At 35.7% G+C, this 14,926-nt stretch overlaps 2 protein-coding genes across 4 annotated transcripts; one reads left to right on the top strand and one right to left on the bottom strand.

Moving 5' to 3' along the window:
• On the top strand, positions 1-1,552 carry LOC102604472 (transcription factor DIVARICATA). Its single transcript, XM_006341575.2, has 2 exons — positions 1-739; positions 824-1,552. Exons 1-2 carry the CDS (start codon positions 315-317, stop codon positions 1,290-1,292), a joined length of 894 nt encoding a protein of 297 aa, XP_006341637.1. The 5' UTR covers positions 1-314; the 3' UTR covers positions 1,293-1,552.
• Positions 1,553-2,674: 1,122 nt separating this feature from the next.
• Positions 2,675-14,510, bottom strand: LOC102603454 (histone deacetylase 15). Of its 3 annotated transcripts, none has more exons than XM_006341572.2 (18): positions 14,220-14,510; positions 11,300-11,604; positions 11,028-11,204; positions 10,764-10,878; positions 9,629-9,702; positions 9,352-9,427; positions 9,096-9,160; positions 8,556-8,611; positions 8,265-8,388; positions 8,059-8,184; positions 7,875-7,925; positions 6,420-6,488; positions 6,139-6,247; positions 5,072-5,151; positions 4,887-4,969; positions 4,744-4,789; positions 3,663-3,834; positions 2,675-2,976 (listed from the first exon to the last, which is right to left on the bottom strand). In XM_006341572.2, the coding sequence occupies exons 2-18, from the start codon at positions 11,579-11,581 to the stop codon at positions 2,849-2,851; spliced, it is 1,833 nt and encodes a 610-aa protein (XP_006341634.1). In that variant the 5' UTR covers positions 11,582-11,604; positions 14,220-14,510; the 3' UTR covers positions 2,675-2,848. The 3 variants fall into 3 exon arrangements, with proteins under 3 accessions (XP_006341634.1, XP_006341635.1, XP_006341636.1); XM_006341573.2 differs by having other exon boundaries at positions 11,300-11,552; XM_006341574.2 differs by lacking the exon at positions 11,300-11,604 and having other exon boundaries at positions 14,220-14,507.
• Between the last annotated feature and the right edge of the window lie 416 nt (positions 14,511-14,926).

Genomic DNA, 14,926 nt, shown 5'->3' with positions numbered 1-14,926 from the left:
TTATCCTTAATAATCCCCTATATAAAATCTCTACTTTATATCGACTCTTAACTAAAGTGAAAAATTATTCTTGAATTACAATTGGCTTTTCACTTTTTGTAATTTTGTTTGCATGACTTTGTATGAAGGTGACAAATCAGACCATCCCTTCAACCTCACAAGTGGTCCTTCTCCATTAATACATTTGATACCCCCACTTTCTTTTCTTCCCTACTATTATTATTTTCTTTCTTTCAAACTGAAAAAGAGAAATATTATTAGATGCAATTTTCCCCAAATTGAACGAAAAAAATAAAACAAGAAGAAATTTAGAAATGTCACCTTCAGATTCATCTTCAGTAGTGTGGAGCAGAGAAGAAGAAAAAGCTTTTGAGAATGCCATTGCTCTGCACTGGGTTGAAGATTCTGAACAGCAATGGGAGCAGTTTGCTTCTATGGTCCCCACAAAGACCATTGATGAGCTTAAGGAACATTACCAGCTACTTTTGGAAGATGTTGCAGCCATTGAAGCAGGCCAAGTTCCAATACCCAATTACAAAGGAGAAGAAGCTTCTTCCTCTTCAACTAAAGAAGTTAATCTAGGATATCCTGGGTCAGTGGACGGACGGCGCTCCAATTGTGGTTATTCAAATGGATTTTCAGGTACGACCCATGACCCGATTGGGCATGGTGGAAAAGGGAATTCTAGGTCTGAACAAGAGAGACGAAAAGGCATACCGTGGACTGAAGAAGAACATAGGTAATAATACTCAATTTTTAAGGCGAAACAAAGTTTAAATCTAATGGTAAATGAAACCTAATTTTGCCTAATTTTGATTTACAGGTTGTTTTTGCTAGGTTTAGACAAATTTGGGAAAGGAGATTGGAGAAGTATTTCAAGGAATTTTGTTATATCTCGAACACCAACACAAGTAGCTAGTCATGCCCAGAAATACTTTATTCGTTTGAATTCCATGAATAGAGATAGAAGAAGGTCAAGTATTCACGACATTACAAGTATCAATAATGGAGGAGACGTTTCAACTCATCAAGCTCCAATTACAGGCCAACAGGTGAATCCGAATCCATCAAATCCAGCTGCTCTTGGACCCTCAGTCAAGCACAGAACCCAACCCAATATGCATAGTATGGGCATGTACGGTGCTCCGATGGGTCACCCCGTCGCTGCACCGCCAAGCCACCTTGCCTCAGCAGTCGGAACACCGGTTATGCTTCCTCATGGACACCATCCTCCTTATGTACTTCCACTTGCATATCCTATACCGCCACCGCCACCACCCATGCACCAGTAAATGAATGGTCCACACATAACTGGATTTTCTTCTTTCTAAATTTCAATAGAGTTAGTATATCATAAATGCTTTTGAGCTTTCTCTGAAAACTGAATTTTGAAAGGCTCATGGGTTGTTTTTAAGTATCAAAATTCTCCCAATTGTTTTCTTTCTTATTGAGAAATTTGTAAATATTAGAGTTTGAATGTTTTAAGGGATGCTCAATTGCTCATCAATTCTTTTACATAAAGGTAATAAATATTAAGGGTCGAAAAGTATAAGTATTACTAGTATCTTTTTTATACATAGAAGCAATTATGTATTTTGTAGAATGGTGATGAATCGATGATGAACACAAGTTTCAAAAGTTTTCATTTTATTTTAAAATTATGTGTCCAATAAAACATAAAAGTAGTTAAAAGTTATACTATTTAAAAAGAGTTTCTAAGATTATAAAATTATTAAGAACAAAATAATACAAAAGTGCTCAGAATCCTTCAAAATTATACAATTTGATTTATAAATCAAAAGATATTTATAAGCTAATTTAACCCACTTATAGAAAAGCCAAAGCAATTTTGTGATTTTTCTTTCCAGTTTGGAGGACTCTTTAGCAGGGAAGAATAGAGGAAGTGTCCTGAACGCAAAATCCACCAATAGGGAACAGTGGCACATGATTGTGGGGAAAAGAACAAATGAAGGTTCTGTGGAGAAAAAGAAGAGAGGGGAACCTTCTCTTGGAAATCTATAATACATTTTTTTTTTCGGACTGTTACAAAATACGTAATTTTTAAAGTTAAATTTGAAGTGTTACTTTTCTATTATCCCAGATATTAGATTTTATTTCCCTAAAAGTAGAAAATTAATACTACTCAAATCCCAATAATTGAGATTTTAAGACTAGGTTAAAATAGCATATGGACCGACGGCGTTTAGCATGTGAGGGTTGCTTTTTAGTTCAGGGGTCGGGGTAGAGGGTCCTGAAGATATTTGTCACCTTTAGCTCTATTGCATTATAAAATTGGACATCCTATTTTATTTCTACATTTCAATTCCACCAACAGCAATGGCAACGACTCCAATTGTTGACAATTACATGAAGGGACACAAGACATCCAACAAGGCAAGTTCTTTCAATCTGTACCACTAAATGGCTGCTTCGGTTTTGTATTTTGTTAATTCACTGTCTTATTTTCTTACAATTCCACATCGATTACTTTTATTTCAAACAGAGGGTCTATCACTCTCTAACTCCATAAAGGTAGGGGGTAAGGTCAGATACAGCTACGGTATTTGTTCATCCTACCATTCCCATACCCCACTTCTGAGATTACACTGATATGTTTGTTGTTATTTGATTGCTGCAGGTTCTATTAAACCATAATCACTCATACGCACGTTGATGGATTAGAAATAGAACACTGCAAAATAACAACTATCCGAGTACGTCAAGGGAGAGATTTAGTTAAGAGGTACAATGACTAAACAAAACAAGAAAAAAAGAAACAGTAGGGCAGGCTTACAAAACAACAACACAGTCTAGACCTAATGCCTGTAGCTTACAACGAGAATCAACATCAACAAGAAAAATTACAAGAGGACTTTGCACGCAGCTGCTTGGACAGTATGCGATACAACAGCCTCTTTCGTCCCCATCTCCACCATATTGGTAAACCAGTCCTGCGTCTTTTTTTACTCTGTTCTCCTGCATTACCAGCAAGGATATAGTTCAATACACTAGAAGTCCAATCCTCCACAACACCAATGCAGAATTTTGTGTCTAAAGGATTCTTTATAAAAAAAGTTAACTGTCCTCGAATCCATTATTACAAGAAATGACCTATTCCCCACACCCAGACTGATGTACCCACTTCCTAGACGAGAAGATCAATTTTCAGCAGATACATTGTCCGAGCATAAAAAAATCATCAGCTAACATGCATAAAGCAAGAGGGCTGAAGCTGATCTACTGGATCATCTTTTCACTGCCCAGGTGCAGGGAACTCAATTTGGGGTTGAATTTGATCTTTTATCATCATCAAAGTTCAAAATATTTCAGATGTTAAATGGTCAGTCATCTTCATAGTTAGATCAATTTTTACCTCACTTGGCCTGCAGGGTGACAATAGTGTACAAGACGCCAGCTTCATTTCAGCCATAGAATATCACTTTTTAGGTAAGGTCTTAGAATCATTGTATATTTCTCAAAAGTTAGCTGAAACTTTTGACTAGTTGCACACTTAGTCAAATAGTTAACATGAATTGACAGGACCAATTTGAGAAAATCCACAAGGTTAAAAGAGAGAGCTAACCATTATCATTCAAATTAGAGGCAAAAAGATAAAATAGGGACCTCATGTATACGCCCCAAAGAAAATTCAAGAAACTCACTTGTATCCTGAAAAGCATAGGATCCCCACTCCGAATGCAATTTAGTGAAGTTCGCCTCCAGTGTAGGCCAGAAGTTCATCTGAATCTTTAGAACATCCAAAACACTTCGCAGTCCAGCTTTGGAAGGTACAGTATTTTCTATGTCAATCGTTGGACTTTCACCAAGCAAGACCTAGAAAAGAAAGGACAACATCACACAACATCAGAAAAAACACTCAAACTTCTGCATACCCCAGGAGTTTGAAGGATAAAACTAGGGAACAAAAACGTTCAGCAGTTTCCACGTCACCACCATTGAATCTGTTCTAGTCATAATAATAATGTAACAGGTTATCTGCAACCAAAACGAACTGAAAAAGATACTGGGTGGATAATCCCCCTAGTAGAGAAATGAGTAAGCTTTTATTTTTGACAACTACTTGAAAATTCAGTAATTGCACCAAGAAGGTGTGAATATGTACAGCAATAAGACTTTTGAGAACTAAAAAAGTTTGTTCTACATTTTTTTTTTTTGATAACCGAGAAATCTGTCTGTGACCCTCCCTTTGGACCAATCACAGCCTTCTAAACTCGGTGGATAATGGGCCCGAGCTTGTTCTACATTACTCAGCCAGGATTTCAAATATGCTTTTGATGCAGAGAGCAATTTGTTAGGAAAAGCAAAACAAGAAATAGGTCAAAGCTACTAAAAAAGATGACCATTAATATCAAGACACTAGTGCAGACCAAGAGCCTATACCCATTGCAATAGGCAAGCATAAGTGGCAGCAGTTGAAAAATTCATCACACTGGACTTAGTAGTGATAGTTATGATAGAAGTGAGGTAGGACTAGGGGAATAAAATCTGTCTTGGTTGTTTTACTTGAATCTGTAATCTCCCATGTACTTGAAACTGGAGGTTTACATGCTGATAAAAACACTCCCCTGATACTGCACGTTCTTTTGCCTTATTTCCAACTCTAAGTTTTGAAAGGAGACACTTAAGTTCTTTTTTTTCTTCCAACATTAAGTTATTTTACATGCCCTTTTCATCAGTTCATCCTAGTCCACCATCCATTCACTCTGCGTAAATTAGAGTTACCTTAATCACTGCTGTAGCTGATGATGAAATTGAGCGAAGATTGTAGCTGCAAAACGTAGCCATTCAAACACAAGCAAACATATAAACTTCCAGTTCTCTTTAATTTAAGAGCCAAGACGAAGGAACAAAGAGAAGATACAAACCCGCCTTCCAGAATAACAAGCAATTTTCCACCTGACAATGCACTCAATATCTGAGTCATTGATGCATAACCAGCAGGAGTTACCTGCAAAGACGATCCAAAAGGTAACACAAAGTAGCATAGGCAACATATATGATGTAAAAATGAGTACATTATTAAACTAGTTGACACTAGAAAAATCCTTACATCACAGCAGCCAAGGGGATCACCCCTAGCAGCATCAAATCCTGCCGAAATGATAGTTAAGTCTGGATTAAAGTCCAAAGCTGCAACAACGTGGAAACAGAGAAGTTGATGAGGTCACTCTTGTTTTTTCCTACTTTCTAAAGAGAACTAGATAATTTCAAGGAGAGGTAAGAATAATCAACCACTAAGAAACAAGCTTTACATGCATAATGCACATAGCGCTGTTGAGCAATATAAGAAAAGAATTTGATGAACAAACAGAAGGTCTAGAATTTGATAAATAGTTTTACTAATATACACCAAGATGGTATTTAATAGGTACAATACGTATATTGCTAAGCCACCAACAATCTAACCACCAATGCAGCATAGTATTTCCTCTCTTACACCAAAAGTACAATAATAAAAGTGAGGTTTGCATCACATGATTGGGTCTTTCCAGACCTTCAAAAGTTCTTATTTTAGCTGAGAAAATGCATAGTGTTGCCATTTTCATGTAACATTCCTCACAAATCTAGTTTATTCATCCTCCTGCCTATGTGAGCTTTAATCACATTTCCGGTCTCAAACCCAAACAAGGGAGAAAGATTTCAGTACGTTGACAACCAATATAAACCTAGTAAATTCGCGGTGATCCTCACACTAGAAATATATTGGGACAATCTCACCAAGGTACATATTACATTCATATCCAATTGTGATGAAAAATGTGCATGGGTTTCATTTATGAATAAGTTCCAATATTTTATTTTGAAACGAAGGAAAACTAAAGGCATTCTGCACAAGTTCATTGTTCTTTCTTGGTGTCCATTTTCTGTAAGGACTTAGCTTTTGGCATCCCAGTCATAAACTATTGAAAAAGGAGCAGAACATGCCTACATTCCTCTGCAATCAGGCAGATATTACTTTGGCATATGCAAGAGATATATATAACTGCAGCTAAGATCTCCACTTAATCACTGCTTCCAAGTATCCTCACTTTATTTTTGTACAAGTTTATTCACTGCTTCATTTTAGTAAAGCTTTGTTTCTTTTTTAAGTTCTTCACAGAGAAATAAAATACCTACCTATGGGAAGCACGACTTGCTCAAATGCAAAAATGTAGTCATTGTCACTCACTCCCCCACGGCTCCAAGGAATATTCACACAGTACCCTTCTGCACCCATAGAACCAACCTGTGGAAAAGGAAAATAAACTATGACATCCCAATGCATCTCAAATGAATGTAATTAGAAACAGAATTCATGAAAATCGTGATTTGTGGACGCCCTTTACATAGACAAAAATGAATTAAATCTCAACCTAACCAAACCACCAGTAAAGGTTAGTTTAATAATAAATGAGTACCTCATCTGCAGCTCCTGTACCAGGGTAGAATCTTCCACCCTCATGTCTGTGCAATGATATATACAAAACCTGCTCAGTAATAGAACCACAACATTCAGTTGTAAAGAACTTCTCCCAACCAAACAACAAATGAGCCGTGTTCGGGGAATTCATTATAACACACTCCGTGATCCACGTATACACGTAATGTGATAAACAATCTCATTTTAGGATGTGTCAAATTGTTTGGAAATACAATTCTCCCAAGTAAATTCATATTAACTTTTATAATTCAAATACAAACCATGATATATATGTTTCACTTATCATTTAACTATGCAGGATTTTCAATACTTCAATTACCCCTTTCGTTAAAAAAAAAATGCGGCAACAACAATGTACCCTATAAAATCCCACATGTGGGCACTGGGAAGGGTAGAGCGTACGCAGACCATATTTGTACCTCGTGGAAGTAGAGAATTTGTTTCTGAAAGACCCTTGGGTATACTGCTAATCCTGTATGAAAGAAGTAACAGTAACAGGTACAATGTGCCAAACTTCCCACAAGCCTATCTAGCTAGCAAGCAAGCAAGACAACACTTCACTGCCTACTAATCGTCAACCCTAATCCGCAACCTCCAAATCTTCCTAGCTGTACTGATCTACCAATTAGACTCACATGGTGAATGACTCTGTAGTAAACCGCCCCGGCATGAGTCCGAACTGGTTTTTGGAAATAAACGCACTCCTTACCCTCATCTCCACCACTTTCACCCAAACTTTCATAGTGTGGCTTAACGGTATGAACTCGCTCTGCCTGTGCACTTCCAAAATTCCATCGGGATCTCGCCTTGACCCAGCCTCTCTTAGCCTACTCATCCTATAAATAGCACCCTTAACCTCAACCTTTATACATCAGCAATACTCGTAGTACCACCGACTCTCAGAGTGCTCTAAACCACCTGGCACAATGTCTCTATCCCCGTCTTCATTCAAAATTTTATGGATCCGTCTAATGGATGCCTCTTCAACCAATACGCTGTCTTCCTAGTCTTAGACGCACTTCATTTGGTCTAGGTCTCGAGCACTCATCTCTCCGGCCTTAGGTAGCCTATACAAATTCTTATCTCCGCCTTTGTCGTCGTTTTTGCTTTTGTTAAGAATATAAAGATAAATTTATTAGCCTATTTTTCTAATCAAAATATGTACATAACTAGGACAAAGACGGTATCAAAGGAAAGTAAGGGGATCTTCAGTAGAGTTTGTTTAACTCTACAGTTATATACTGCAACATAAACATATCCTAAATCAGAAATAAACATGAGATGGTACAAAAGGCAAGGCCGGGAGTTCCCCCTTCTTCTTTTTTTAATAATTATGAGACCAGGATTTCCCTTATAATATGAAGATCCATCTAAGTGTTCTGCAGAAAGATTGATCATAACGCAACACTTAGTTTAGCAATTCATTGCTTACTGATTTGCTTCTCTCAAATATTTCTTGTGTGCCATTCCCATGATGCACATCCTACAAGGTGTGAGAAAAGAAATCACAAATTAGGTCACAACTTTTGCATTTCTCATGTATTACATGAGTTAAATATCCCATGATAACAGAACTATCAAGCAATCAAGGATAAACATAGAGCGCTGGTAAATACCCAATCAACTATTAACACCTTCTTTGCACCAGCCGCCTGAGCTGCTGATGCAGCAATTGCTGCATTGTTGTGGAGACAGAAGCCCATGGCCTGTTTCACACCAGCATGGTGGCCAGGAGGACGAACCTGACTCAACATTTAAGAAGAAAATATCAGGGTGGTTTTTCCTTCTTATATGGAATGCATAATCAAATGCAAATTCTTACCAGAGCAAAACCATTTTTGACACGTCCAGAGTAAATTGCTGAAGCAAGGTCAGCACATAAACCTGCTGCAAGCCTGGCAGCACATGCTGAATGTTCATTTGCATATGTATCAGGTGTGAAATAACTGCCATTTTAAAAAGCTCTTGATCAAGATAAATACTAAGGTTTTCTATTACACGTGGGTAGTCCCAGTACAATAATGTCCTTAAACAGAACCAAAACCAATAAGAATGAAAAGCAAATGATACCTGATCGAAAAAAATGGAAAGTAAATAATCAATATTCTCAAACCTGGCATGCATACGCTTGGTGTTATCAACGGCTTCAATATTTTCCTCGGAGTGTACCTAAAGGTCCAAATATATAAGAATTAATACATAAGAAATCTAAAAAAAATTCTAGAAGTGAAGGATATCACCTCCTCTGTCTTTTTGTATATAATACTAGTAAAAATAGTTGGCCATCACTGTGGAAGGAAACCTGAGTTTTAGGAGTCCTTAATGATCAAATAAACCATAATTTTATCATAGATATCTTGGCTTTCCTTCACTTAAAGGAAGATAGGACACTATTTTTTGTCGGTTAAAGGTAGATAGGACACATAACCAACCTTTAGAATTGAAAAAAAAAGAAGATAATCAGCTAGTCACCTCTGAATAGCAGCATCTAGAAAATTTGAGAAAATATGTGTGCAAATGTCTAGCATCTTCTCTGATTGCATTACCTATGGGTCTCAGGGAAGACACTAGTACAAAATTTCAAGTAATGCTGTATACAGCACATAGCACACCCAATAATCCACTAAACAACTAAAATTTGAGAGCAACTCACCATCTGGAGTTCTTCCCTTGTGATTTCTCTTGCAGGAATGGGATAGCACTTCCCTGGGAATATACCTTAACATGTCAAGAAAACACGAAAGATTAGACAATCATTTTTCAACGAACAGACATCATAGATTTTAGACAGTATAAACCACTTAAATCTTCTACAACTTCACATAAAGTGTGGATGCCCATATCACAATACTAGGCTATACCACTGCAATGTTCTCTAAGGCCCGGAGATAAAGAGAATTGAAGAAAACCTGCTGTTGCAAGGCTAGCTGCAATGGATCGAAGACGATCTGGTCTCTCAGGATGTGGATGAGACTTCATTACAACCTTTTCAATCAAAAGAGAACCCATAAATAATATTTTCATCAATAACAGGAAACTGGCATTCAATAACTAATATCCAAAACAAAATGCAAGAACAATTCAATTCTTTTTTTTTAATTTTATTCATTATTACGACTAGAGAAGGCACAAGGACAATCAATAAAAGACTAACACAGAAGATAATAAATTGAAGAAATACCATACTTCTGTGTGAAGCAACATCCTCTCGTCAAACCCTACAGCAGTGGAGGATGATAAAGAACTTTGCTTGCACGAATCTACAGTAGAAGAAAAATCAATATACTAGTTATGCCAAAACAAATAAAAAGAGAAAGGTCATAAACCATTTAGCGCAATACACAAATAAACATAGTAAAAACTGGCAATAGACATGCACCATAGGAAAAGAAGAAAGAATGTGTTCTATGAGTAAGAGCAATTAGAAGTAGTATGTGTCTGCTCACATTTCTAAGGACTATACTTTGCGATTCAATAAATGACCTACGACTGTTCATCCACCAAACATTTGTGTGACCCAAAATTATCAGATATAAGAAATAAAATGTCATTTGTTTATGTTGTGCTAAGATTTTTACTCCTTACCTTCACATATTCCCCTCAATTGACTATCGATGAACCTTGGCTTTGGCTTTCACGTGACTACATATTTTTTCAAATTTAGATACGTATTTGCTTTGAGTCAACGAATATACATTATACATAGTTTTTGTTTGGTAAATAAGAACTTCTCTAAATATTAGCACTAAGCCAGTGCAACAGGAGTAATTACTGAGTCATCATATATTGATAATACCAAACTTAGTTATACATGGGTGAACCAACTACATTATTCTAGAGGCATTTCGAAACAATAACTCCTGGCTATGAGATTATGATATAAGCTAACTCTTAGATTTTGTACTTCCATTCTACGTTTCTAGATATTTGACTTTTTTCTTGCTGCCATGGGTTATCTGAAAAGGGGGTGAACCAAATGGAACCAACAAACAGCGGTACAACATTGTGTAGGAGACGACGCAAAAGGTGAGGGCTCAACCATAAGATAGCAGATATATAATGGACTTCAACTTCCAAAACATTATGCCTTCCACAGATAAACTATTTCACAGCTAACATGATCAATTCACGGCATCCACAGCTATATTCTTTGTAACTGTCCTAGAGGCTACGAAAGTTGCAAATTCTTTTGTATGGGCGTATTTCATATATCAGGATAAAACTTCAACTATACACGATACCGTTCATTACACGAGGAAGTCATTTATTAATCAATCAAAATCGCAAATATAATATTCTGTTATGCAAAATTACTACCAACCTTCAGAATCTTCAGTTACAGGCAACTCATCTTGGTTGACATCCTCTAAAGGCAGATATGGAGATGCAAAAAATCCATGACTGAGTATCCCAGATTCTCTGTGTTCTCCACATACCTGCATAGGCAGTATTCTATTAATAAACCATGGAATATATAATGTCAACAGTAAGTGAAAGCTTCAGAATTAATTTAGCTTAGAAAACAGAAGGAGACTGGGCAGGCTGAATGAGCACAAAGAAACAGCCAAAAAGATAAACAACTTACTTCACAATTGCCAACATCCTCGACATTGATCATTGTACAATTGACACAGAACCACTTCAGAACTTCTATTTGCTTTTCTGATGGTTCCCAGTCACTGTCATCATCATCCTCGTCAAAATTATACCGAGCATTATACATATCTTCCAAGGTCATATCACTTTCGTGCTTAGCACTTTTCTGAAGTTGACAACAAAGTTATAATAAGGAATCATCAGATGCACACCTTCAAAATCAGTGAAATATACAAAATGAACTAATAGCAGCTCCCTCACAGTTATAGCAGCTGGATCAGCATTCAAACCGGAGATCCCATCTGAGTCTCTAGTACAAAGTTGTGACACCTCCCCAGATTGTCCATCATTATGACAAGTATAATCACAAACAACTGCGGAGCCAACCCCGTCTAATCTTCCATTTAAATCTTGACATAGAACAACTTCTGATTGATTTGGAAGATTGGTTTCAGTCTTTCCACCAGTTAAATAGCTCATGTTAGATGATTCTGAGATCTCATTGCCTTCAGAACTAGTAACACATTTTTGCACTAAGATCATTTCTCCACAATGATCACAATCATCTATGTCAAATATCAAATACTAATTAGTAGCCATAAAGTTTGGACAAAAACTTCTGATTTTACGAACTGCAAAGGCCAAAGCAGTCCTCTCTTCCTCTATTACACTTTAGTGTGTCCTTCACTATAACACTAATGTGACGCTTCAAAGTGTTCTATAAACAGAATCTTGTAGGGGATATAGTAGATTTAGTTGATTTTAAAGGACACTTGTAAAGTATACCCATGGGTGGGATGTAAGTTTCCTATTCATCATTTTTTGGGATGATGAATTTTTTGGTGTGAATACAAAGTTACCCTTGTCTCAAAAAAAAGTGTTCTATAAATATCACTGTTACCTATCTAAAAAATAAGTGTTTAATACGTTTGTTTAATTCCAAAAGCTAGATCTATGTAGAGATAAGGGTTGAAATTGTGGTAGGTTCAAAATCATAGAAATATCTGAAAGAGAAGAGAACTGAGATAAACACTTCTTCTTTTTCTTGATAAGTTATATCCAAAGCAAGTATGTTGCATATGGATTTAGTAAAAGCTGTAGAGATTGAAGTATTATTTTAATTTTAATTTTTGGTTCCTTATTGATTATTAAGATTGAGTTGATAGACATGTGTCACTGTATGAGCAATAGAGCGCGTGAGATAAATGAGTAACTAGATTCCAAAGCCAGACCAAAGAATATAAAAATTAATGCATGAATAGAAAGGACCACATGCAGGTTTTTAGGTAAACGGAGGGCTGCTAAAATAGAGGCGCATACAAGAGAACCAGCTGGACAAACAATTTTCTTTTCCAAATAAAACCATAGAAAACCAACATTCTGTCTGTATAGGTTCCTTAGCCTGCTGCCAAAACCAAAAATGCACATCCACTTCATTCTGAAAGCGTTACTTTACACCTTAATGTTCTTTATCCTCATACCACATGCCTTCTTGCCAGTTATCAATGCTATTTACTTCACCAAATGGAAGCCTTTTTATTTACATATATAATATGAATAATATACTACGAATGAAAAGGAAACAAACTAAATAGCTTGTTTTACTTTTCAGTTATGTGCACGCACATTTTCTCCTAATATTTAGATAACCGCGTATGTTTTATCCTAATGTGATTCAAGAAAAAAAAAGATGACTTTATACCTCTAGTTAGTTACATGTATTGCCACTTTCTTTTTTTAATGACAAGGGAAACCCACACCCTTTGGGTGCACACAAGGTAAACATGATCAGTTTTATTGAAGTTGTTGAACTAATTACTTTCCTTTTTTGACATCTTTAACATTCTCAATGTTATTTTCAAGATTTCCTTTAAGTAATATCGGCAATTGAATGCCCAGTAACACTAAATTCACATAATACATACATTCAACTCACATAATATTGTGCTCCTAACAACCGAACTATATGGTATTCACTTTAGACCTATAGTTAGATTATTCCAATAAAATAGGAATAATTTCATAAACCTCCTCCAGGTTAGACTTCATAACACCACTCTACCTTATGGTTTACAATATTATGCTCACCTCTTTTTTTGACTTTTTGCAACAATTATTTAATTTAATTATTGCAAAATCAAATTACTAAAAATATGACCAATTTGTCGTTTTCTATATTCTTTTAATTAACTAATAACTAATAGCTGAATTTCTATAGATAAAAAAAGAAAACTAATATGAAGCTCATAATTCTTTTTCCGCAACATTTGTATTGGATAAAACTCCATGTTTTTCCTTTATGAATATTTCCTCCACCTCATATCCCATCAAAATAAGTAGCACAACCAAGAAGTAAAAGAAGACAAACACAAACAAAAATCAACAACATGAAGCAACAGAGAAAGGATAGATTGGTGCACATAAAAGTCACAACTAATGGAATATTTTAATCAACAATACCTTTAGCAATTGAAACTTTTCTAGTTGTTTCAATTTGCAACAAACATCACCATTGACTAATGCTAAAGAGTTGAAAGGACATCAACGGATTTCTTTGGTTTCAAACTAGAAAAGATAGAAAGCACACTACTAATCGCTAATTTTATGTAGTTGAACTTGCCGTTAGAAATTTAAATATATTAGCGAATCTAATAACTTTCTTTAGTTGACAAGCATAAAATTTAGAATTATGGCACTGACTTCAACGAAGATGCAGACTGAAGTTGTTGAGAGAAAAGAATTGCATAGGAAGGATATGGTATTAGTTTTCTTTCTGTTCTATAGTAATTTTATTAGTAAACTAAAAGAGTGTAAGAAAGGAAAAGTTGGTAAGATTGTGAAACTATCCCTAAAAATGCTTAGGCCTTCTTTACATCCAAAATGAACAAGGTACGATTTAACCCCTGTTCCAACTCAATACGAATCTTTAGATAGACAACGCCTGGAGACTTAACCAATTCTTGGTTCTAAGAGGCTTGACTAATTCTTAGCTCTAAGGAAATGCCAAAGTTTAATAACAAACAAATCTACGATTTTAGCTTTTACTAATCTAGTAGAACCGGGAAAGGAATCATCTCCCAAGTTAGCCAGTGCAATGTAGTTGCAGCAAGGCGAGAAATACCAACTATAAGGTCAAAATAAATGCACCAGTAACGGTAACAGCTACGATGAAGATAAATACCTGTTGTAATCAGACCAAAGGCGTTGGCGCGACTAGGAACACTTGCTGCAATGAACTTGGAATGTTTCTGAAACACAAAACGAAGAAATTTCTTGTGATTTGGAGCTGTAGAACTGTAAATTTGTGTCTCGTCTCAGCGTTTCTGTGACGGAGGACGAGAGAGGGTTTGTTCGGCGAGGAAGATGAGCAGTTCACTGGAGCGACGTTTTCCTTTATGACGTAATAAATGGGAAGGCTATTTTCTAGGGCATTTTCCTTTTTGTTTTATTTCAAGAAAAAAAAAGGACATGGTTTGGAAATACACTTCGCCTCGCAAACTTCTAAGAGGGACTAGAATCTAGATAGCCAAGCCAGTGCTAATTGGTTCAAGAATATATTATATTTTTTTATTTCAATTTATGAAATACAATTTATAACACTTTTTAACGTAATTTGCAAATATATAAATTATTACAAATAACTTTACTTTCTTTTTTCAATTTATGTGACACGTATATAAAATTTAGAGAGTCAATCAAATTATTTTTTTACCGTATATTTTTTTATCTCATGGGTTCAATTACTTTTTCTATTCTTATTTATGTGATAGATAGAATTTAAAAGGTCAATAGGAATGTTCTTTAACAGCAAATTTTTAATTTTTAAAATTATTTATGTTTTTACTTATAGTTAAGTTATAATATTATGCCGTAACTTAAAAATATAAT

The sequence above is a fragment of the Solanum tuberosum genome, unplaced genomic scaffold, assembly GCF_000226075.1.
Source record: "Solanum tuberosum cultivar DM 1-3 516 R44 unplaced genomic scaffold, SolTub_3.0 scf00026, whole genome shotgun sequence".
Classification (NCBI taxonomy): Eukaryota; Viridiplantae; Streptophyta; class Magnoliopsida; order Solanales; family Solanaceae; genus Solanum; species Solanum tuberosum.
The sequence above is the reverse complement of the archived record's forward strand: the minus strand, read 5'-3'. Positions and strand labels throughout refer to the sequence as shown.

What these genes read in the sequence shown, in the direction of transcription:
- LOC102604472 (XM_006341575.2), top strand. Translation starts at nt 315, where the DNA reads ATGTCACCTTCAGATTCATCTTCAGTAGTGTGGAGCAGAGAAGAAGAA. An exon ending in TGGACTGAAGAAGAACATAG is followed by an intron (nt 740 to 823) that starts GTAATAATACTC and finishes TTTGATTTACAG; the next exon opens with GTTGTTTTTGCTAGGTTTAG.
- LOC102603454 (XM_006341572.2), bottom strand. Translation starts at nt 11,581, where the DNA reads ATGATCTTAGTGCAAAAATGTGTTACTAGTTCTGAAGGCAATGAGATC. An exon ending in CTGATCCAGCTGCTATAACT is followed by an intron (nt 11,205 to 11,299) that starts GTGAGGGAGCTG and finishes TGTCAACTTCAG; the next exon opens with AAAAGTGCTAAGCACGAAAG. An exon ending in AGCTAGCCTTGCAACAGCAG is followed by an intron (nt 9,161 to 9,351) that starts GTTTTCTTCAAT and finishes TGACATGTTAAG; the next exon opens with GTATATTCCCAGGGAAGTGC.